The 22284-nt window shown below is 41.9% G+C and overlaps 2 protein-coding genes across 4 annotated transcripts; both read left to right on the top strand.

The window, feature by feature from the left end:
• Positions 1-2287: 2287 nt before the first annotated feature.
• Positions 2288-8746, top strand: kcna3a (potassium voltage-gated channel, shaker-related subfamily, member 3a). Of its 3 annotated transcripts, XR_006842944.1 has the most exons (4): positions 2288-4027; positions 8050-8138; positions 8281-8346; positions 8578-8648. XR_006842944.1 is itself a non-coding variant. In XM_046383097.1 (3 exons), the coding sequence occupies exons 1-3, from the start codon at positions 2478-2480 to the stop codon at positions 8627-8629; spliced, it is 1668 nt and encodes a 555-aa protein (XP_046239053.1). In that variant the 5' UTR covers positions 2288-2477; the 3' UTR covers positions 8630-8746. The 3 variants fall into 3 exon arrangements, 1 of the variants encoding a protein (XP_046239053.1); XR_006842943.1 differs by having other exon boundaries at positions 8050-8346; positions 8578-8659; XM_046383097.1 differs by lacking the exon at positions 8050-8138 and having other exon boundaries at positions 8578-8746.
• Positions 8747-16223: 7477 nt separating this feature from the next.
• LOC124056027 (potassium voltage-gated channel subfamily A member 2) lies at positions 16224-19521 on the top strand. The gene is made up of 2 exons (XM_046383096.1): positions 16224-16422; positions 17335-19521. Exon 2 carries the CDS (start codon positions 17472-17474, stop codon positions 18966-18968), a length of 1497 nt encoding a protein of 498 aa, XP_046239052.1. The 5' UTR covers positions 16224-16422; positions 17335-17471; the 3' UTR covers positions 18969-19521.
• Positions 19522-22284: the final 2763 nt, after the last annotated feature.

The following is a 22284-nucleotide window of genomic DNA, read 5'->3' as shown; positions in this document are numbered from 1 at the left end:
CAATAGCTGTATTGACAAGGCTGTCTGTTACCCCAAGATTAACATCCCGTGTATTTACTGCCATGCATTAAGGTTAAGAAAACCCAACTTACTTTAAAGGCCTTGCCATCTGAATCACCCCAGAACTGCACAGAATTGAAAGCAATTTCAAATGAATAAATATATGATAAAAAATATGATTACAAAATGTAAAACATACATCATAAGTAACAGGTAGTTCATAGTCCTACATAATGAATCAAGAAAGATGATGAACTGAAGCTGCAGCATTTTGATAACCCAGTAAGAACAACAAATGTCTAATTGTGTCAGTGTGTGGATGTGGTTGACATGCAGGATGTGAAATATCAGGTACAGGTGAGCAGCTTATTAATTAATCTGTGCTTTGCTTTCTCAAATGATCACCTAATAATTATTAAAATTAACATAAAAAATACGGAGAACATCAAATGTCTTGTTTTGTTTAAAGTCCAAAACCAAAACACATTCACTTTACAAAGACATAACAGACCATGGGTGCTATTTGTGCATCATAAATCACTTAAACAATTACTGTTTGACAAATCCAACTAATCAACGAATTGACTACGTGTTTCAGCTCTAATGTGGAACCTGGTTCTGGTCAGGGGTCTGTTGGCTTGAAGTGATGGAGGACAGGGTTGAAGATGGCTTCAAAATGTGAGATTGTGACAGAGCTGCAGTCAGTGGTGCAGTAGAAACAACATTCTGTACATGTTCTTGTGTGTTTGCACTTTATATGTTCCTCATCCTGTTATTTTTTTTTTTTTTTGGGGGGGGGGGGGGTTAGACTGAAATTAGTCCATGCAAGTATTTTCAAATAATACTCAGAAACAGGGCCACTAGAATCAAACAATGCATTGTGTGTGAATTTGGGGATATTCTGATTGTCGATTCATTTATCTTTTCATCGCAGTGTGACAGTGAAATCCTTGAAATAGCATTTAGATCACTGTGTTGTGAGAGAAATGTGCAGAATAAAATAAGTTTCCTGTGCTCAGGGAGGTCCAACAGGAAGTCCCCGTGATCCTCTGAGGGCCTCGGTTTAACTGACAGCTTGGTTTTCTTGATATTTTTTAAGCACAGGGTAATAAAATGGATTTATCATACAGCTGGAGACCACATTTCTTTTAGTGACAGCTCTACATAGTGAGAGGCTTTCCCATGCCCTAGCATTAATTTTTTTTTCAGGCAGCGCAAAAGAGGTCAATAGGTTTTTTAGATCAGTGTCATCCGCTTTAAGAGGATTTTCCTCGTATGTTTATGGAGTACTAGATGTTGCCATATTTGGATAGAAGAGGAGCTCAGCGCTTCCCCAGACTGGCACAATAAAAATAAAAAGGAGCAGAATGTGCATCAGATTTGAATCCTATTTGAACTCATTAACCCCGTACTTGCTCCTAACAGCACAGACAGTGACGGACGTCTTTTGATGACGCCTGTCAGTATGAATTACAAACAAGGCTGATTCTGCATTTTCGTCATTAATCGCAGCTGCAACAAGCACCGACACTTGAGACCTCTCTTTGAGGCGATTCTATCACCACGTGGCTTTTTCTTTCCCCGAGTGGAAATAAGGTGTGTGATCCCGAGGCTTCTGTGTTCCTTTAACAATATCCGGGGAGAAAAGCATCTTTTGAAGAACACACACATGAATATGTGGGCATAACAAAGCTCAACACTCATTTCCAGAAGGGAGCGCGCTTGTTTTCAGCACCACGGAGAGCAACAGCAAGGAATAAAACACTAAGGATAAGCAATCAAAGGCTCAGGTTTTACTGACCGTGTTTGAACAGTGAATGTGTTGACATTTACAAGGCAGCCCCTCTGTTTGCCCGAAAAAACCCGATTACATCCGCTCATTTACTGTGGCAAAAGTGAAGCACTGACTGGTGACAGCATCGGTCTGTGTCAAAGGTGTTAGACACAACCATTGCTGGGCTTTTTCGGCACACACGCGGTGCAAAACAGGATATTGTTCCTAAAGGTCTGTTTTCTCTGCTCTTTCTCTTTTTACTTTAAATAAACTGTACAGACTGTGGATTCGGTGTGTGCTTTAAATGCCATTACTTTCATATCTGCATTTTTGCAGCGTGATATAAGATCTAAATGAGCTCAAAGAGAAATAATCTAACTTGGATCAAACAGGTGTTGGTGTGATTTGTTTTGATTCCTGTGCACTTGAATGAAGGTGTGTGCTCGACGTCAACTGTCAAGTTGATTTACGACTGGGCGGGTTGTGGACGTATGTCAGACATATGCGCGCAGTGGGCGGGTGTCGACGTGTTTGTGAAAAAGGGAAAGGCAGAGGGGAGAGCAGCGCTTCAGCGTGTGGATACGCGGAGAGGGCTGATGGTTAGAGGACATGTAAGTGGCGTCGGCCTCAGCTCCCCAAAGCTGTAGGCTTTGGCTGGGAGAGGCGTGGCGCACTCTGCCCCTCCAAACCGAAAACCACCTGTATGGATGTCCAGACCTACAGTGTGAACCAGTCGCCCTCGTCCGTCAGGCACAGGGGCAGGAACGCGACCGACAGCCAGGGTTATGTCGAGGTTGAGGAGGGCGTCATGACGGTGGAAAACATGCTGGAGGAGTCCGCCGTGCTCTCGGCGCCTCACCTGTCGGTGGATCGATATGAGCGCGGCCGCCAGGGATGCTGCGAGAGGGTGGTGATCAACATTTCGGGTTTACGCTTCGAGACGCAACTTAAAACTTTCAACCAGTTCCCAGACACGCTGCTGGGGGACCCCAGGAAAAGGATGCGCTACTTTGACCCACTGAGGAACGAGTACTTCTTTGACAGGAACAGACCGAGCTTTGATGCCATCCTCTACTACTATCAGTCAGGGGGGCGCATACGGAGACCTGTTAACGTCCCCATTGATATTTTCTCCGAGGAGATCAAGTTTTATCAACTCGGGGAGGAGGCCATGGAGAAATTCCGTGATGATGAAGGGTTTATAAAAGAAGAGGAGCGCATATTGCCCAAATATGATTTCCAAAAGCAGGTTTGGCTTTTGTTTGAGTATCCTGAGAGCTCTGGGCCAGCAAGGGGAATAGCCATCGTTTCAGTGCTTGTTATTTTGATTTCAATTGTTATTTTCTGCATGGAAACTCTGCCGGAATTTCGGGATGAAATAGACCAAGCCACACTGGCACCCGCGATCAATGGCACCGCTCTCCATGTGCAAAGCCCGTTCACAGACCCCTTCTTTGTGATAGAGACTCTGTGCATCATATGGTTCTCTTTCGAGTTGCTGGTCAGGTTTTTCGCCTGCCCCAGCAAAACTTCCTTCTCCAAAAACATCATGAATATCATTGACATCGTCGCCATAATCCCCTACTTTATCACTTTGGGGACTGAGCTGGCGGAGAGGCAGACCAACAGCGGCCAACAGGCGATGTCCCTCGCCATCCTGAGGGTGATAAGACTGGTGAGGGTCTTTCGCATTTTTAAGCTGTCACGACATTCAAAGGGTCTTCAGATTTTGGGACAGACCCTCAAGGCCAGCATGAGGGAGCTCGGCTTGCTTATATTTTTCCTGTTCATCGGGGTTATTCTCTTCTCCAGCGCGGTTTACTTTGCCGAAGCAGACGACCCTTCGTCCAGTTTCACCAGCATCCCAGATGCGTTTTGGTGGGCAGTGGTCACCATGACCACAGTCGGATATGGAGACATGCATCCGGTGACCATTGGTGGGAAAATAGTGGGATCCCTGTGCGCAATAGCAGGCGTACTGACCATTGCCTTACCCGTGCCAGTGATTGTGTCCAATTTCAACTACTTTTACCACAGGGAAACTGATGGAGAGGAGCACCCACAGTACGTGCACACTGAAAGCTGCGAGCACCTCCCCTCGGAGGAACTGAGGAGGTCGTGCAGCTCCTCATCCCTCAGCAAGTCTGAGTACATGGTGATCGAGGAGGGCATCAACAGTGCGTTCAAACAGACCAACTTCACCACCGAAAACAACCAGAACTGCGTGAACATCAAAAAGATCTTCACAGATGTGTAAATGAACTCCAGAAATGATCATTTATGGAGCATAAAGAAATAGTAGCTATAATATTATTTTTCTATTTAGCCAATTATAATGTATCAGCCCATATCTGTGGATAAGAGCTGCGCTAATGTCCGTTTTAACAAGTCATTTATACTTGTTTTTTGTTTGTTATTTACAACTAACGACACATCACATATTTTAAGTAGTTCGCAGAGCTCAGTGAGTATTAATATGACCTCAAAACATCCGCACTGGAAAAGTATTCATTTCGGCCCAAGCTGTCAGACAGGAAGCACTTAATTTAAAACCAGTGGCTTGTTAAAACAGATATCTTTGCAGTGTATAGTGCCACACATTGCCTACATATCTTGATGTTAATGCGAATACTGTTGGTGTTGATGATTGGGATACACGTGTAGCATAGTCTACTATATTGCATCTACTCGCTAGTCCAAAAAACAAACATGCAAACAAACAAACAAACAAACAAAAAAACAAAAACAAAAACAGAGCAAAAAAAACAAAACAACCAAAAACAAAAAAACGACGTCTTGTGCTTCGTGGAAATAAAAGTTTAATTGTCCAGTAATGTAATGAGTAGATTATGGTAATTTCTATGGCCAAATGGCTGTGTAGGTTATATTTAATATCATAACCCGTCGAGATGTTGGACTCTTGAGTCTTGCTCAGATTATTATTCAGGTAATAACACGCAGAGTGCTGTAGACGCTTATCATGGAGCTTTTCGTACAATTGTATTTTTACTCAGAACTGCCTATATAGCCTATATTAAATAAATCGGATGTTAAGTGATCCCGACTTAACATGTCATTATGAGCTGCGGCTGAATGTCTGATATCATTCATGTTACAGGGATATCTTCCCTGTCCATCCTATCATGTTGCGAGTTCCGTCCAAAGCGAGCAGGCTGTTGGTATGAAGTCCTTAAAGTGTGAATGGTTGTGTGTTTGAGGTCATGCGCACAGTGACGGCAGGATGAAAACAGTGTGGACGAAATGAGGGAGCACGTGCAGAACGTCCCGTCTCGTGCTCGCTGAGCCCGCCTTGTGATGCAGTCTCCATGACGACGGTGGTTTCCTGGGTAACCCAATGTTACCATGGCACTGTGTTTCATTTTCACGAAGACTTTCTGTGGTTCGTCACCTTTGTGTCTTTTGGAGGGGCGCGACTGTAGTTGCATCCCTGAGGAAAAATTTGCTACAATAGTCTATTCTTTGGTTCACCAAAAACATCTTATCTTGTGGTTACTGAATTCTAACCAGGTTCTCTCCCCTTTAAGAGAAACATGGAGCAAAAGAATGTGATTTCATGTCCAGCTTCCCTCTCTCTAGCGCCACCATCTGTTCTACAAGTAATGCTAAAAGACATTTGAAGTGAATTTGTGACAAATCAACAAGAAACTGAAGTTTATAAGTTGATCTTGTTCTGTTTCTTTCTTCGACAGAAGTGAGACAACCCTGAGTACAGATAATATATACACCTGAAATTTCTGATATTGTGTAGACTCATTTGAAAGCGTATCAAGTTTTCTTTTTGGATCTTACTTTTATTTCAAGAGTTAATAAAGATAAGGGCAGTGAAAAGCACTTTAAGATCTCAGACTGAGACAAGATGAAGGTCATTTCTCAGGAGATGCATTTAAGATGAATTGGAGAAAATGATCAAAACCTCAGAGCTATGTTAAATTGAGCTCAGCTATGTAATGATTTATCGGTTTATTTAAAAGTGATTGAATCAATATTGCTCATCAGCATTAGTGTTTTAGGCAAAGTTAGCGTTGTTAGGCATTAGTTAGAGTTGTCAGACATGGTGAAACATAATAAAAATCAGGACTGCCTCAGCTGCTCTGTTTTTCAGATGTGAACTCCATTCTCTGAGTTGGCATGCCAACTAGGCTTGACGTCAGCTACCTTTCATCCCCTTCAGCAGACACATGTGTTTTCACTACAAAGTGGCTAACGGCTGACACAAACAAACGGCAAAACTCAAAGAAGTACACTGAAAATTTATTATGGGGATATATTCCCTGTCCATGTATCATATGGACTTACAATATACATTAAACTTTTTCAGAGTTACATTTTTTATTTGTTTATTTTTTACTTCTTAAAGCCCGAGACTAGTGATTATTTTCAGTTAATCTGTTGATTATTTTCTTGATCAATTGATTGATCATTTAATCTATAAATGTCATAAAGTAGTGGCACCGGACAGTGTTTTGGCTATTTTTTAACTGAAATACAAATAATGAATTAACAATCAAAACCATTACAATTAATTTTCTGTCAATTAATTAATAATAACAATAACAGATAATTTCAAAAATTCAAATTATCTTAAGTTATAGAGTGATTAGAAGAACTCTCTGATCAGCACAAGTATTTTCTGTAATATTAAGTGGTTGAAATGCTGTTGAATTGCTGCTGAACTGTAGTCCGGTTTGAGTTCATGCTCAGCTGTGTTGTTTCTGAACATCCGCAGAGGCTTCATGAGTCTCAAATTGGCTCTCTACTGTCCTCAAGTGGATCAATTGAATTATTACCGTTGGGAAGGAGTTTAAGTGTACTGATAACACGCGTTCAATAAATGTGCATTGTCATTAATATTGAACGTGTATTGATAATATTTAGCCTTTTCTTATTTGACTTGATGTCTTGGAGACTTATGTTCTTCTAATCATTCTGGTGATAAACAAACTTTTTCTGCATTGTCCTTCAAAACACATCAACAACTTCCATTGTGTAGTGGTACTTTATGATGCGTCCTGATTTATAATAAATGTTTAGAAACATGATACACCAAAGTCCAACAGAGAAAACAATGCTTTACTTCCATCTGAAACCTCAGACACCTCAGCTGTAAAATATAATCGTACAGGGTGGATTTTCATCTGCCGTATATCTGTGACAGGTGTTAGTAGAAGAAGCAGCCTTACACCTTCTGAATCCCAAATTAGTCTATTTCAATTTCTGTTCCTGGAATATATAACAATTTGTTCACCTAACTGACCCCAAAATGCAAGTAAAGTATTGCTTATACATCAGGAGTCTATCCCAGCTGTATATTTCTTCATTTGGTATAATTGCATATTCAAATTTAGTCATCTTCATCAAATGTGCAAGCACTTTTGTGGCTTCGAAAAAGGTCACCACTTCAGTCTTTATCCATATAAGGTTTTATTTAGGGCACAAAAAAAAAGAAAAAAACAACACATTATTCTTAAACACTGTTTTGTCCCAGAATTGGCCATCTAACTGTCTAGGATTTGCCATGCAGGTTAGGAAACTACCTTAAAATTCCACCCAGGGGCTTTTAGTCTGACCCATAATTCTAATGTTTCCCAGTAGACGAAGGCAATTACAGTTTGTGAGCCAAAGTGCTAAAAAAAACTCAGCTTACTTACAATTTGCAACAGTTTGAAGAATCACAGAAATGGACCTGAAGATTACTTGAAATGTGCTTTGCAGTATGCAGGGTTGTTGCAAGTAGTAACGCAACATTTTGACAAAATGCATACGTTTATGAGCCCAAAATAAGAGAAGAAACTTAACAACAGCCTTGTGCATTCTCCAAACAAACACCAAAACACTCGCAGTCCCTGTCATTATGCAACGCCACTGACAACCTATTGTGTGATTTCCTACATCCACTCTGGCACTCCTTTTCATAATACTGTATGGGTAATTACAAATTTGCTTTGAAAATAATTTTGAAAAGCATTTGTTTGGTTAGGCCTGTTTTCTTATGGTAAGATCTTGTCTTGATGACAGTGATTTAAACGTCAATCCTGACAAAGACAAACTACCTGTTTTAGTAACACATGGCTTTTGTGTATACAAAAGCTTCTTTCTTCAGCAAATGGCTCCACACACAAACAAACAGAACACTTCTGGAAGGTAAACACAACATCAGAAGAAGAACAAAAGGCTCGAAATGTCTTGAACTATATCTTAACTTATAGTGTGAAGTTTTTAAGCAAAGCATTTATTTAACACTTTGTCCACTGCAGAGACCCGTCTTTGCTGAGTGTTCAGTTTCACCCACAGACCAAGAACGACGTCAGTCCTGCCCTTGCTGCCATGTAGCTCACAGCTCCAGGTGCTCTGCCTCAGAACTGCTGAGTGGTTTTGTTCCCTCTGTCTCCCCTGCTGGAATTCAAGTCCTTCTTCAATGTATTTTTAACCAGGGGAAATGAAAACGTGTCTGTGAGTTACCCAGCACTGTTATTTGTCTCCTGTAGAGCTCGACGGCAGTGCTGGCACGGAACACCTGGAGTTCAGCCTGTCTTGTTCTGGTTTGTTGAGAGGTAAGATACATGCTGAATTACTGTGACCTCATGAAGAAACCAGTGTTGGAATTAATATAAGATAACTTAACTCATCAGGAATGCAGAAAGCACATTAAATAAGATCAGTTACCACACAATTTCATAGTTATTCAAAATTGTTGACCTTGTAATATCAACAGCAGCAAAAACAAACCTTTTCACAGTCTTTTAATAAACTCTTTTCTTCAATTGTTCTTTTGTTCCTCACAGGGCTGAATATCAAACTGCAGGGCCAAATGACCAGATGCTGTTGTGGCAGTGAAATAATGTGAATAATGGACTTGGATTCATCACAATAGAAACATAACTGCAAACAAATGCTTATGTTGATTCCTGTCTGCTGGGTGTGAAAACAGGCAGCTGGTTACATATTTGTGATCTTGTTTACATTCTTAGTTTAGATAGTTCTTCATATGAATAAAGAAAATGTCTAAAACTAACTATTTTATTTAAAGTTCTTGTACTGCTCTTTGTCTTGGACAAAATCTGCTTTCCTGTACTGAAACTCTGGTATTCAATATGGCCAATGCAGCATTAAGACAAAGAAACTGAAAGCAGGATGCACACCTATAACATTAATATGATAACTTTAAAACGTGTTGATTTGTTCCTGTGCATATGTGACTGTGTGTGTGTGTGTGAAGGAGCATGCTCGAGTGCTGCACAGCTGTAACATAGTCACACCTGGTTCGCCTGAATGCATTCTGCTGTCAGTCAAAAACAGTAAGTACTGCAGAGAATGTGCACATACTCAGAATTACATATATGGACTTGTATGCGCGATCCACAAAACCACACAAAGACACAGAAAACCACAGTCAGCTCCACAGCTGGTCCTCTCTGTCACTGCTGCTCCAGGCAGACATGAGAATGCGAGACCAGGATCATGCTCAGTGGAGGTGTTGGCTAGAGGGGACCTCGGGCTTCCCCTCCCCTCTTGTTTCCTCGCTGTCCTCATGCTAGCATTCACCACATGAGGAGTGACGCCTCACAGCATTGTGCCACCTCTGATGATACCCAGCATGTCAACATGGGGATTGTCAGCCAGGAGAGGTGCCGCTTGTCATCCTTGAACTTTACCTCATGTTCATCATAACACAGAAGCAAAGGGACGAGGGAAGGCAGTGGTTGCATCCACAGCAATTATTCACAGCACTGCACAGTTTTCTTCCTGCTCTGATGATATTTTTATGTGGTACAGTATTTGCCCTAAAACTGTAACTCTGTGTGGCCAAAAATAGAAACCATAAGACATATTGCCATTATTACTCAGGGTGCCATTCATCCATCTGCTCTTTGAAGAACATGTAATGGCACTCTGGGGGCTATTCATAAAGTTCATTCTTCTGCATCAAGATTCAGGGCTTTCAGTGAGACAAAGAAAAGGCCAGAAAGCATGTCAGAGAAAGCATATATCCTCCTGCCCCAGAGCCAAGATGTACTAAAGCTAATAGTGAAGCCAGTCTTAGAGACAAAGAGACAACTGTACCTTATGCTGGAGAACATGTCCTGGGTGTGAAACTGTGAAACAGGAAAATAATAGTTCACACATCTGATACTTTTTTCTCATCACTGGTTCATTTCTAAGTAACGCAGATGACTGCAGGAAAATGAAAAGTGCTTTGTCATCATGCTCTAACTTTACCTGAAATATCCCAGTGGCATCAGAGTCGCTGTGGGCGTGATGTCACCACTCAGCCCCCTCCCACTGCTGCCCCTAGAGATGGTATCCGTAGCAACAAAATGAGGCTGAATAAAAAATTCACCCAACTACGGTGGCTATGCTGACTTGGGACAATTTCTTCTTTTTTTTCTCATACTCTGATACTTTCTCTGATATTTTTTCTGAACTAGTCTGTTCATCTTTGCAGACAAGATTAATAGTCATTTAAAACGTCAGATGTGTGTGAAACTTTGATTACTAAGTCGTGTGACCCTGGAAACTGTGCGACCCTGGCTCATCCCCCGACATTCTGTGAGAGGGAAAGAGTGACTGTCGAGTCCAGCAGCAGCATCGTCGACTGCAGATCAAACTGCTGCGGAAAGCTGAGGCAGATATTTTGGTTCCTTGAGTCACTGGCAAACAAAAACCAGAGGACTGCATCATCACAATGACACAATAGCTGTCACTGTAAATCCCACAAGTCCCACGATATGCATCCGTGCTGCAGCAAACAAACACTGCAGCCTGAATAAGTTTGATGTGGTTAATACTGACTGATTTTGTTCACTTTCCCAAACCCCAGCTTTGTTAAAATATTCAGGGGTGGAGCAGTATGCTGCAATAAGTTGCTGCTGCATGCAGTGCATAAAGTGAACCCCTTCTCTGACAGAGCCTCACTGTCTACATAAAAAGCCTATTGTCACAGACACACAAACACATACATTTTTGTTCTCTCATCCTGTACAAAAGGTATCGCATCCCGGGTGTGACCTTGGTGTAATATGACCCGGTGTTCTTGAAGCAAGCACTTACCTTGACTTGAATTTCACTTACTCGTACAGACACATAATGCAGCAATAAGGGTATCCCTGCAACAGTGACACTGACTCACTCTCTGACTGACTCATAGTCCTTCTCTTTAGCATCAGGATAGCTCACTGAATTGAATGAAGGCAATGCAGCCGTGCAGTAAGGTGTGGATGTGTGTTCATTTCAGTCAAATATTGCACGCCATAACTTTTGACTTGCAGAACATCAGCAGTGCTGTCAGAGTAACGCTATCATGTGGAAAATTTCTACATGTAGTAACTAAACAGGTTTAGATGGTGAGCTCGCACAGTGGGTGTGTGCAGATTTCTGTGAGGTTCTCTGGCTAAGTGAGATGCAGCTTGGCAGCATACCGCAGTGGACCAGTGTCCTTGTGTCTCTCCTGGTGTCTGGCTTTTTTCCAGCGTCTGCCCTCATCCTGCTGGGCTTCAATCTGATGAGCACGACTCTCTCTCTCTCTCTCTCTCTCTCTCTCTCTCTCTCTCTCTCTCCCTCTCTCTCCCTCCCTTCTTTCTTCTGTTCTCTCTCTTTGCTAAACACTCTCTCTTCCCTATCTCTCTCTTCTTTATCTCCACCTCTTTTGTCTCTGCCTCAGATGTACCGTCAGCTCCAGGGGACATAGAGAAGGACACAGGAAGCAGCACTGCTATGTATTTGTATACTTAAGCAACTCCTTTTATTTATTGCCTCCACTTTCTGAGTCTAGTCCCATGGTTGTATGTATAACCTGGCCTCCTTTGCAGGGCACCTCAGCGTCTTTCTCTCGCAGCGATACTGGAATGACTCATCTCCCAGAGGGTTAAATAAATTGAGTTTCAGTGGAGATGCATTGGAAAAAAAGTGTTTAGCAGCAAGGTTGTGGAACCACTAGATACCCTGAGGAGTGAAAAATGTTGGAAAATATGGGTCAAGATGATTTTATCTATCAAATCTCATCAGATATGGTGATGATTTCGCATGACAGAATTCACTAATAAGGAACCATACACAGGAGAGTGTTGCATCATCATATCTAGAAGCAGAAAATCTGTTTTAATGCAACAGCAAATCCAAGAGTGAACATGACATGCAGAGCTCATCTCTTCCATCTTATTGCATTAAGTTGGCCAGTGAACTAGCTGGTAATGCAAAGAGTCCTGAAGTTGAATAATGCTGGGATATTTTTTTTCATTCAGTGTGTGTGTGTGTCTGTGTGTGTGCTGGAAACCTGTGGCTGCTGCAATGCAGTATCAAGAAGCCCTCGCTCTTTGAGTGAGGTACAACAAGGTACAATAGGCCTTCGGTGTTCATAGAGGAAGAGCACTAAAGCGATAAACCAACACTGACTTTTTAATAAACATATGTACATTTGAGTCACCTGAGGATCGACCAACCAACAAACTTGTAAGGTTTGTTTATTACATGATTTTTTATGGCTGAGTGTTGAGCCTCACTACTTTTTGATAGAGAAAGGAAAGTTTTCAAGTGCTCTTATGCAGAGCAAGGTGAAAGGGTATAGGCTTATATTTAGTCTGCCAAATTAATTTAAAACTCAGAGCAGTTTCGACCTCAAAAGGGCTTTAGTGCTTGTTCAAAACATGCCTGATCAGAACAGCCTGACTGCTTGGCCTCTGGTGTTCTCAAGAAGTGCTCATTCAAAGTACTTCAAACTCAACACTGACTGCACAGGTTTTCAAAACATTATCACTCAAAGTCTGTTTATCTGATGCTTTGTTAGTTATAACCAGCATTACTGAGAGAGAGATTTCATCCCGTTTTTCTAAACATTACTCTTCCATTACATATTAGGTGAACACAAAATAAATATAAAAATCCTGTTTAAGATAATCCTTGGCAAATGTATTTTTGCATCAGATTGGGACAAGAAAAATAATGTCCAGCCTGTAACATTAGTTTAAGCCATTTTCTTGTTAAAGTAAACAGAAAATCAGAAATGCACAGCATAATGCTATGTTACAGAAATGACTTTTATCATGAAAATTGGAGTCTGGCGTCTTTGAGAAAGAGTGATATACTGTACATTACAACTGCTTCCTGTTAAGTATCTAAAATGCCTCTTGCTGCTGCTCTTGTCCACAGCAGTACATTTACTGTTTGGCTTCCTACACCTGTACTCCTGCTAAGGTAAACTGGGGCAGTGTTGACCACCGCCTGCACTAAGCTTTGTTTTCACTGTTTGCTTTTCTTTTTTGAGAGTGAAATTACTTTTCTCTGACTCACTTCATTCTCTGTTGCCTCTTGTCTGTTGTCTGTTGTCTCATCTGAGTGTGGATCTCAGTCAGTGACTCAGGTTGAGCCCTGAAGCCCCTCCCACACTGCTGTACAGAGAGCTGTTAACTTGTTTTATTCTATTCAAAATGTATTAGCAATCAACATCTGACATGTCCAAATTGCACCAAATGTGACACTGCATGTCCTTGGGTCCCTACCAGCCAAGACATACAGACAGACATACAGATGGACATACAGAGATTCTTTATTTCATGGTTTTAGACTGTAACAGTGAGTGATATTTGTGGTCTTGTTTGTTTGTTTGCTTCTGTCTCTGTGTAGACAACATTGACCTTTCTTTTGTTAAATAAAACATGGTTTTGTTGAAAATATGATTGTATTTCTTAAAGCTATCAAATCAATACTAGTCATGGCAGGATGAAACTGCTGGGCAAAAACTTAATCCCCCAGCCCTCTGAGCGATGAGTAAAATGTACCCTGGCATTTTCAAGTTCCCGGTGCAACCAGTCCTCCTGCTCTGGAACAGTACTTAAGCAGTATTTGGGGCTATTTGAGCAAACAAAATATTACTGGGAATGTGCACCATATCAGCACAACTTATTGTGTTTCTGAGAAATGCCATTAAGCATAGACTTTCCAATTTTAGAGAGTTTACAGAAGAGCTCCTACAAAGCTGCTTCTGTGTGGACAATGTTCAACATTTGGGAAGGTTTTTTTGTTAAATTGAAAAAACACTTTTGCAAAAAAAATATATTCATGTTAAAAAGTACAATTTTGGTTTCTGTACTGAAACTCTGTATCATATTGGTACAAGTGCTGAAATATTTTCTGCTGAATGTAAAATCAATAGTCTGGCTACCTCTGAAAACCAAGGAGATTATTCACTGATGAATGGGATAGGTCAGACACTGTTTAACATGACATCATTAACATATCCTCTGTATTTTATATGATTGGATGACAAAAAAAATGTTAACATTTTGATCCTTAAAATAAATGAAGCTACAACAGAGTGAAGGAATGACCTGACAGCTCTGGGCTCTATGACAATAATCTCCCTTCAGTCTCTCAGTCCTCAAGTTCATTTTCTCTGCTTGTTCCTGCACCAAAACAAGATCTGATGGAGACATGAAATCAGTCCCTCTTGGAAACAAAGTCACCAACTTACACCACTGCCCATTTTCATGTCCCTATATGATTGAAACACGCACGACATTTAGAATGCTTGGGACCCTTCACTTTTAATTAAAGCAAGCCGACTAATGTGGAGTGAACTGAACTTTACAGCCTACATTTACAGTCTTTGTGATGGACCCCCCCGCTCATAAATAATGGCTGTGCTGTCATAAGGAACCTGGGAAAGCCATTAAGAGATATTGAGAAGTATCTGCATGTGTGGCAGCAGGCAGGCAGACTGACAGAAGGGACGAGGCTGGAAGCCTTGTTGGTCTCAGGTCTGCCAGAAGTAACCTTGGCAAAGCCGAGTTCCGCACAAATCATCCTGCCGGCGTCCCTCCTCCCCGTCGCATCCAAGGGATTCCCGCTGACCTTTGGCTTCTCTGGAGGTCATTTCTGGCCATAGTTCTTTCATTATCTGCAACACAATTGAAAGTGGAGAATGGATTCACTATTGATCAGTTTGTTCTTTGTTCTGAATATAGCAGGGCACAAAGATGGAGGTTTTGCTCTATTTTAGTCACCTTCCTATCTAATATTAATGAGGCTTGTTGCCAGGAAAGGTTACAAATATAACTGTCATAGCAGGAATTACAAGGCAGACAGTTGCAATTGTTGGTGCTTCTACTAATTTCTACAACAAAGAGAAAGACACCAGAACGAGAAAGATGTCTCCTCAAACATACTTTGTGGGAAAACGAACTTGCTGAATCATTTCCCCGAATTACTGCTGCAGTCTAATCTACTGTCACAACAATGCTATCACTTACTGTACTTCTGTGTCAAAACAGTTTTCATGTTGGTCACTCAGCCTTACACTAGTCTATTCTTGCTAAAATGAATACAACACAGGCTGCATTAAATGCTTACATGTATGTATTTAAATGTGACCAGTGCAGTTTAATAAAAACTGAAACTCACTGACCAACAGCAGTGCTGCTAAACAATGCTGGAGATGTGTACCCCTTTAAATTGCCCACACTGCAGATAAGGTAAGGAGTGGTAGGCTACAGTGCGGATGAAGAGCGCGTTTTTTCGCCCTTGCTTTCTCCATCAGCAGCACGATTCTTGGTATGCATAGCAGTGTGCGAATGCAGGTTCGACTAAGCTCTATATACCAGCCCAGCGGCCACTGCTCACTACAGAAATACTTCACCCAGAAAGCTTTTCTTTCACCTAAAAAAAATCTCTCACCTCCTGCCGAGCAGAGAGCATCATGCGGGACCAAAAGGCCGCTGTATATATATATGTGGGTGTGTGGGGCTTGGGCTCAGTGTAATTGCATAATCTTGTAGCCCACTACGTAGGGCGATTCTTTCATGCATGTCGTTTCAAGTCAGCGTCTGAAGTCGCTGCCCTGCTCACCATGTAGGCTATTAGGAGACTCACAGAAGTGTCTCTGTGCGCTTGGCTCTGCCCGAGCATATCTGCAGCCCAGACACCGGATTCCTGTCGAGATGCTGTTTTATGTGGCGAGCGCATGCCTATATAAGAAATAAACATGTAAATTAGGCGGGTGACGCATGCACAGAGGAAATTTTCTGAGCTGCAGGTTTATTCTCGTACAGCAATGAAAAGAGGACTCATTATGGATGCATACATCCCAGAAGGCGTCTAATTATTAAATCTTGGTAATAAGATTATCTTTTTAAGCTCTCTCCCTCCTCCACGCCTTGATTTTTTTCCCCCCTCCCTTTGCAGATGTTGCCTCTCTGAGCACTTTATCAGGACGGTTTACCTTTGCGGCTGTCTGCAGCCCACAGCTCGTCACACAGTCACACTGGCGTGGAGGGGAACCGTGGAGGTAGCTCATTCTGCTGATCCCAGCACCTTTGGTTATTAAGGGAAGCACCACCACCTCCTTGATCGGTTCCCTCCTCCCTTTTTGCCAATCGCCATCCCACGACAGCCTCCAACCCGGGAGGAAAGGAGTCGGGGAGGGGAAAGCGAGGACACACCCGCACATACTGTACTGTACACGGCGAGGATGCTGCAGACAACATGAGGTGAATACCATCGGCGAAACTGGAAATTCTTTTTTTTTTTTACACGCTCAAGACTGAAGACCTGGCTGTCGCAGCTGGTTATTCACCATCCCGGTACCAGTGTCCAGCAGGAGCATCAACTCACATCAGATAGGAAGAAGATGTCTTCAGGTATGTATGAAAACATAAAGAGAAATCAGCTCATGTTTACCTTTCTCTGATCTCGATGATATATGTTGTAAAGTCCGGGCATTTTGTAGTTAATGCACCGATGTGCACTTCACTGGGAAAAATAAGCTTGCAGTTATACGTTTGTAGTATGTTTCATAGGGATTTTATGTTGTAAAACTGTGCTCCCACTCTGTGATGATGCAGACAAGAGATACAGTTTTTCTCCTGGAACCTATTTCCTTCTATGGATAAATTATTTATAGATGTTTTTGAATATTTCAGAGACAGGCACCATTTCAAGACTAAAATGTTCTAACAAAACAAAACTAAAGTCAATTAATATGAGGCGTTTGTTGTGTTTGTTTGGTACATTTCAAGTCTTAAAAGCGTCTCGTACATTTGTGTTTAGACTGCAGTGGCTTTCTGGGATATTATAGACAGGATGCTGTCTGTATGAATTTGGTGCCTGCTGCATTGCCATATTCATGCATGGCTTCACTGCGAAAGGTAGCCCCATTCATTTCAGTGGATACTGTCCATTGCAGCAGATCAGTGTCCTAATTTATGAGCTTCTGTATGTTTCATATGCTAGTCCTTGACTTACCTGCATCAAAGCAATTTATATGCAAGATGGATAGTTGATTTGCATATCAATTTGCCAAAGTCAGGAGCAGGAGTGTCAGCCCAAGTTTCCATGACCTGTTTCATTTTTGTATCGACTGCCTTCTCATGAAGGTATAACTTTACATAACTCTCATCTTACGTCTGTTTTAGAGGGTGGCTTCAATTTCATGTATTTTGTGTTGTTTGTGCTTTATGCTAAAGCAGATGGCAGAAGAATTGAGTGCTGAAACATGTCTCAGATTTACCTGACCTTGTTGTCTGTCTTTGCTTTATCTTTCCTTCATGCAGTCAAATCCTAGGTGACATCCTGTGGCCGTCAGGTCTTTACGGTGTTCAGCCCCCTCCCTGTCCCGGCCCCTACCTGCAGTTCTCCAGGCTGCAGGACCCAGTCTCACTGAAAAGTGCAGGCCTCCTCCCCTTGCAGAATGACTGTTGCCACAGGCGACCCCTCTGATGAGGCGGCTGCACACCCGGGCCACCCGCAGGACTATGACCCGGAGGCGGACCATGAGTGTTGTGAGAGGGTGGTCATCAACATCTCAGGACTGCGCTTTGAGACTCAACTCAAAACCCTCTCCCAGTTCCCAGAGACTCTGCTGGGGGACCCCAAAAAGAGGATGCGGTACTTTGACCCACTGAGGAATGAGTACTTTTTTGACAGAAACAGACCCAGCTTTGATGCCATATTGTATTATTACCAGTCAGGGGGGCGGCTAAGAAGGCCAGTCAACGTCACCCTTGATATTTTCTCAGAGGAGATTCGCTTCTACGAATTGGGCGAGGAGGCCATCGAGATGTTTAGAGAAGACGAGGGTTTTATCAAGGAGGAGGAGCGGCCTCTTCCTGATAACGAGTTTCAGAGACAGGTGTGGCTGCTTTTTGAGTACCCAGAGAGCTCAGGTCCTGCTAGGATTATTGCCATAATCTCTGTCATGGTCATCCTGATATCCATAGTCAGTTTCTGCCTGGAGACTCTCCCCATTTTTCGCAATGACGATGAGGATATGCACAAGTCTCACGCAAAAGTCTTTTCACCTGAAACCAACACTACAATCATCAGCTATACATCCACCTACTTCACTGATCCCTTCTTTATCCTTGAGACTCTCTGCATTATATGGTTCTCGTTTGAGTTTCTAGTCCGCTTCTTCGCCTGCCCCAGCAAAGCAGGCTTTTTTGGTAATATAATGAACATTATTGATATTGTTGCTATCATCCCTTACTTCATCACTCTTGGCACAGAGCTAGCAGACAGCCCAGAGGATGGTCAAGCGGGTCAGCAAGCCATGTCTTTAGCCATTCTCAGGGTCATCCGCTTAGTACGAGTCTTTAGAATTTTCAAGCTCTCACGTCACTCCAAGGGGCTTCAGATTTTGGGTCAGACCCTGAAAGCCAGTATGAGAGAGCTTGGCCTGCTCATTTTCTTCCTCTTCATAGGAGTCATTCTCTTCTCAAGTGCTGTCTACTTTGCTGAAGCAGATGAGCCCGAATCACAGTTTGAAAGCATCCCAGATGCGTTTTGGTGGGCTGTAGTGTCCATGACAACAGTCGGCTATGGTGATATGGTCCCAACTACGATTGGCGGCAAGATCGTGGGTTCACTCTGTGCCATTGCGGGTGTGCTGACCATTGCCTTGCCTGTGCCTGTCATTGTGTCCAACTTCAACTACTTCTATCACCGTGAGACTGAAGGTGAAGAACAGGCGCAGTACCTGCAGGTCAATGTGCCCAAAGCCGATTCAGCCGAGGAGCTAAAGAAGAGCCGCAGTGGCTCCACCATCAGTAAATCAGACTATATGGAGATCCAGGAGGCTGTGAATAACAGCAACGAGGACTTTCAGGAGGAGAACCTTAAGACGGCCAACTGCACACTGGCCAACACAAACTATGTAAACATCACCAAAATGCTCACAGACGTGTAGTCATCTGCTATATTCCTCCCCGTCATTGTGGGAAATGTTGAGCTGAGCAAGTGGATGGGCCAGGTGTACAGCCTCCCACCTCACGTGTGCTGGAAAAATCAAGGCAATAGAATTCAGGATATTGATGATAGACAGTGAAAAAAATATTACAAAGACCATCTGCTCACGCCACACTCATCCTGTCTTCACTCCTCACAACTTGCCCTTAAAACTCCTGTTAACTGTCAAACAGAGTGAAATTTCAAATTTTGCATTCTGCATGGAGTTGGCTTTGTCTGTGCTGCTTTATTTTGTGTTTTTTAAAAAAAGAATAACAATACCTAAAGATTTCCTGCTCACAACAGTAGCCAACAGTAGTGCACAAAAAGAAAAGAAAAAAGGGACAAACACAGCAAGAAAAAAAAATGCATTTATTGCTTTCAAAAAAGAAAAAAAGCAACAAAACACAGACCCTGTTTTAGTCCCCTGTCCCTTGGTCCCTCCTTTCCCAAGGCACACTGCTCTGCCATGCGCTTTCTGAAGAGCTCTACTTGCGCGCTACATATGCTGCTTCCTGGAGCCAATGAAACAAAACTGTCTTATGCTTCATCATTTAGAAATAAGCAGATGTGTGAGCATAAAGCAAGCCCACTCCTGCCCTGCTATGGCCTGTGGGTGACATGTGACAAGGTTGGTGGTTAAGTACACCACGTTATTTCAAGGATGAATGACAGCCATCAGCGCTAAGCTTATGGTTCGACACCTTTTTTTCCCAGCAGTCATCAGTATCTGATGACTGACTGAGAATGGCCTTGACTTTTCACTGCTTTGGTTTTACATGTACTGTATGTATTGCAATGCAAGCTTTCCCCCTTCCATTCACCCAAAACTGGTCTTACTGCAGAGCTTTGAGGACAACTTGAATGTTTCTTCTTGTTTTGTTTGTTTTTCACAGTTCCACACACACACACACACACACAAATACACACAGTACTTATTCTTTTTACATAGGTAGGTTAACTGTGACTTAACTGATAGCCAGTAGGTAGGTAGGTGCTGTTCGTAGTAAACATAGTCAGTAGATAATTGCATGACAATTTTTATCTGAATGAGAATTTCCACTTGTTTCTCAACTGCCACTTGCTTCATCACACCACTGTATATTCGTCTGTACACTGCCTTCTTTACAAATCCACACTTTTAAAAGGATGCCTGCAGGTAGCTGTTACAAGAACCCAAGAACCTAGATATCTGTGTTAGGGGCTTTCTTAAAGAATCATCATAAGGCCAGATTCGACACTTAACAGGGTGCAGTGTCCTTGTCAATATTAACATTCCATCATGTAGAAGGCATCGCTGTTAAACTTTTGCCAGCTTGCTGTAAACGTATCACAGTTGAGCTGTGACTGCAGGCATTAACTCACACTCTAGTTTTGGACAATGATCCCACTTGCAGATGTGATAGACTTTGCAGTGCTATCTTTTTCACAGTCACACGATCACGTCCTCATGATCAAAATAGCGACTTTTAAGGACTCGTGTATGGAATAATGCTTCCCCCCGAACTGCCTTTTATCTGGGTTTACGCTACTCTCCTAGTGTTGCATGACCTCAAAAAACATTCCTAGAAGCATGCATTTAAACTCAAAGAAGAAGCCTCTGATACAAAAAAAGTATAATTATTACAATAGATATATTTATTTCTTATATATTTAAAATATATGTATACAGAAAGTAAACATATACAGTACACATACACTTTTATCGGAGAATTTAAAAACTTTAAATAGCAATGTTTAAGAGAAAGCGAGAGCCTTTCCACAACACACAGAGCATTGTTGTGTCATTTTATTTTTAATGACAATAATAATTGTCCTGAGCACCATTTCTATGTTGTCCTGATCCAGAGCCTGTTCAGAGTGCCAAAGACACACTCTTACTAGCTCTTTCAAAAACTTTGTCTTTACTGGTGAGTTTTCCAGCAAACCTCACACACATCCTGAATTTAAAGAGTAAAAGTTTGCTTAACTCAGTTCAAAACTGCCTTCTGTGAAGTAGTTGTTGAAAGGCAGGGCGTTTTTCAAAACTCTATCATCCCTAACCAGAATCTTTTAACAGAAAGCTTTTTATTGGTGTTTAACAGTTCAGAATTTAAATGGAGTCTGGCTGTCCTCTGAGAAGTCTTTGATGCCAGAAGCTCAATCTGTCTTTAAAAGTTGGCATCAAATGTGAATTAGGTTCTGATTCTAGGACTGTGTCCAGCTGAGATTTTCCACCGTTTGCTCTACACTGCCAAAGTAACAGTCAAAGGCAGTAACGTCAATATGGGAAGTGATAATTAGCAATGCTGTAGCAGATATTGGCTAACCTGGGGTCCTCTGACTTCACTCCTGAGTCTCTTGCCTTTCTTCATCTTTTCACCAATGTCTTAGGTAATTAGAAAAGTAATGGGTTAGGAAAATGTCTGTAGCAAGAACTATCTAAATGAATTCTGTCACGTCAGGATGTACATCTTTATTCTTAGGGTTTCATTCCACTCACGACAGTCTTTAACCTGCAGTAGCAAAATATTTTTATGCCATTGCTGCCAATACGTGCTCAGGACGCCTCATCGCACCGCCGGACATGAGGCGTCTGAAGTTGTTTCTCTGTCTAGATCTGTGTTTGCTTCATGTACCTTGAAAGGGTTTTTAGAGAGTTTTAGCAATTAAACTGGAGCAGTTATATTTGTTGCTTTCTCAAAAGTAGCATAAAGATGGATGAGATAACTCAAGGCAGGATCAGATTAAATACTTGTTCAGCAATATTCTTATGATCCTTTGGTAGAGGTGTCTGAGTGGATGTCATAGATGTTGTTTTTTTTTTGTTTTTTTTTAAATTAACCTTTATGGACCTCCACAGTCCAACCACGATCTTCCTGATCGTCAGTTGAGTATTGATGTGGATGTGTTGGTGCACAGGTATGTAGGGGTTGTGTGTGCTTGGGTGTGTGTGTGTGTGTGTGTGTGTGTGTGTGTGTGTGTGTGTGTGTGTGAGAGAGAGAGAGAGAGAGAGAGAGAGAGAAACCACTGAATGTCAATGTCTTAGCCTGGTTGTACAGCTGCATTTATGCAACAGTCATTTGCATATCTGTATATGTGAAAAAAAAACACTCAGTCTGACCAAAAATATTTGTTGTTGCATGCAAATGCATTGTATCATATTGACTTCACTGCATTTCTTGGACAGATACTTACGATAAATGTTCCAGATACTTGCAACATTTATCTATTATGTTATGAAATTGGGAACATTACTGTACCTCAGCCAAATTCACTGTAGCATCTCATATACTGGA

The sequence above is a fragment of the Scatophagus argus genome, chromosome 3, assembly GCF_020382885.2.
Source record: "Scatophagus argus isolate fScaArg1 chromosome 3, fScaArg1.pri, whole genome shotgun sequence".
Lineage (NCBI taxonomy): Eukaryota > Metazoa > Chordata > Actinopteri > Scatophagidae > Scatophagus > Scatophagus argus.
This window is presented reverse-complemented; position numbering and strand designations above follow the sequence as displayed.

What these genes read in the sequence shown, in the direction of transcription:
- kcna3a (XM_046383097.1), top strand. Translation starts at nt 2,478, where the DNA reads ATGGATGTCCAGACCTACAGTGTGAACCAGTCGCCCTCGTCCGTCAGG. An exon ending in AAAAAGATCTTCACAGATGT is followed by an intron (nt 4,028 to 8,280) that starts GTAAATGAACTC and finishes TGTCTCCTGTAG; the next exon opens with AGCTCGACGGCAGTGCTGGC. An exon ending in TTGTTCTGGTTTGTTGAGAG is followed by an intron (nt 8,347 to 8,577) that starts GTAAGATACATG and finishes TGTTCCTCACAG; the next exon opens with GGCTGAATATCAAACTGCAG.
- LOC124056027 (XM_046383096.1), top strand. Translation starts at nt 17,472, where the DNA reads ATGACTGTTGCCACAGGCGACCCCTCTGATGAGGCGGCTGCACACCCG.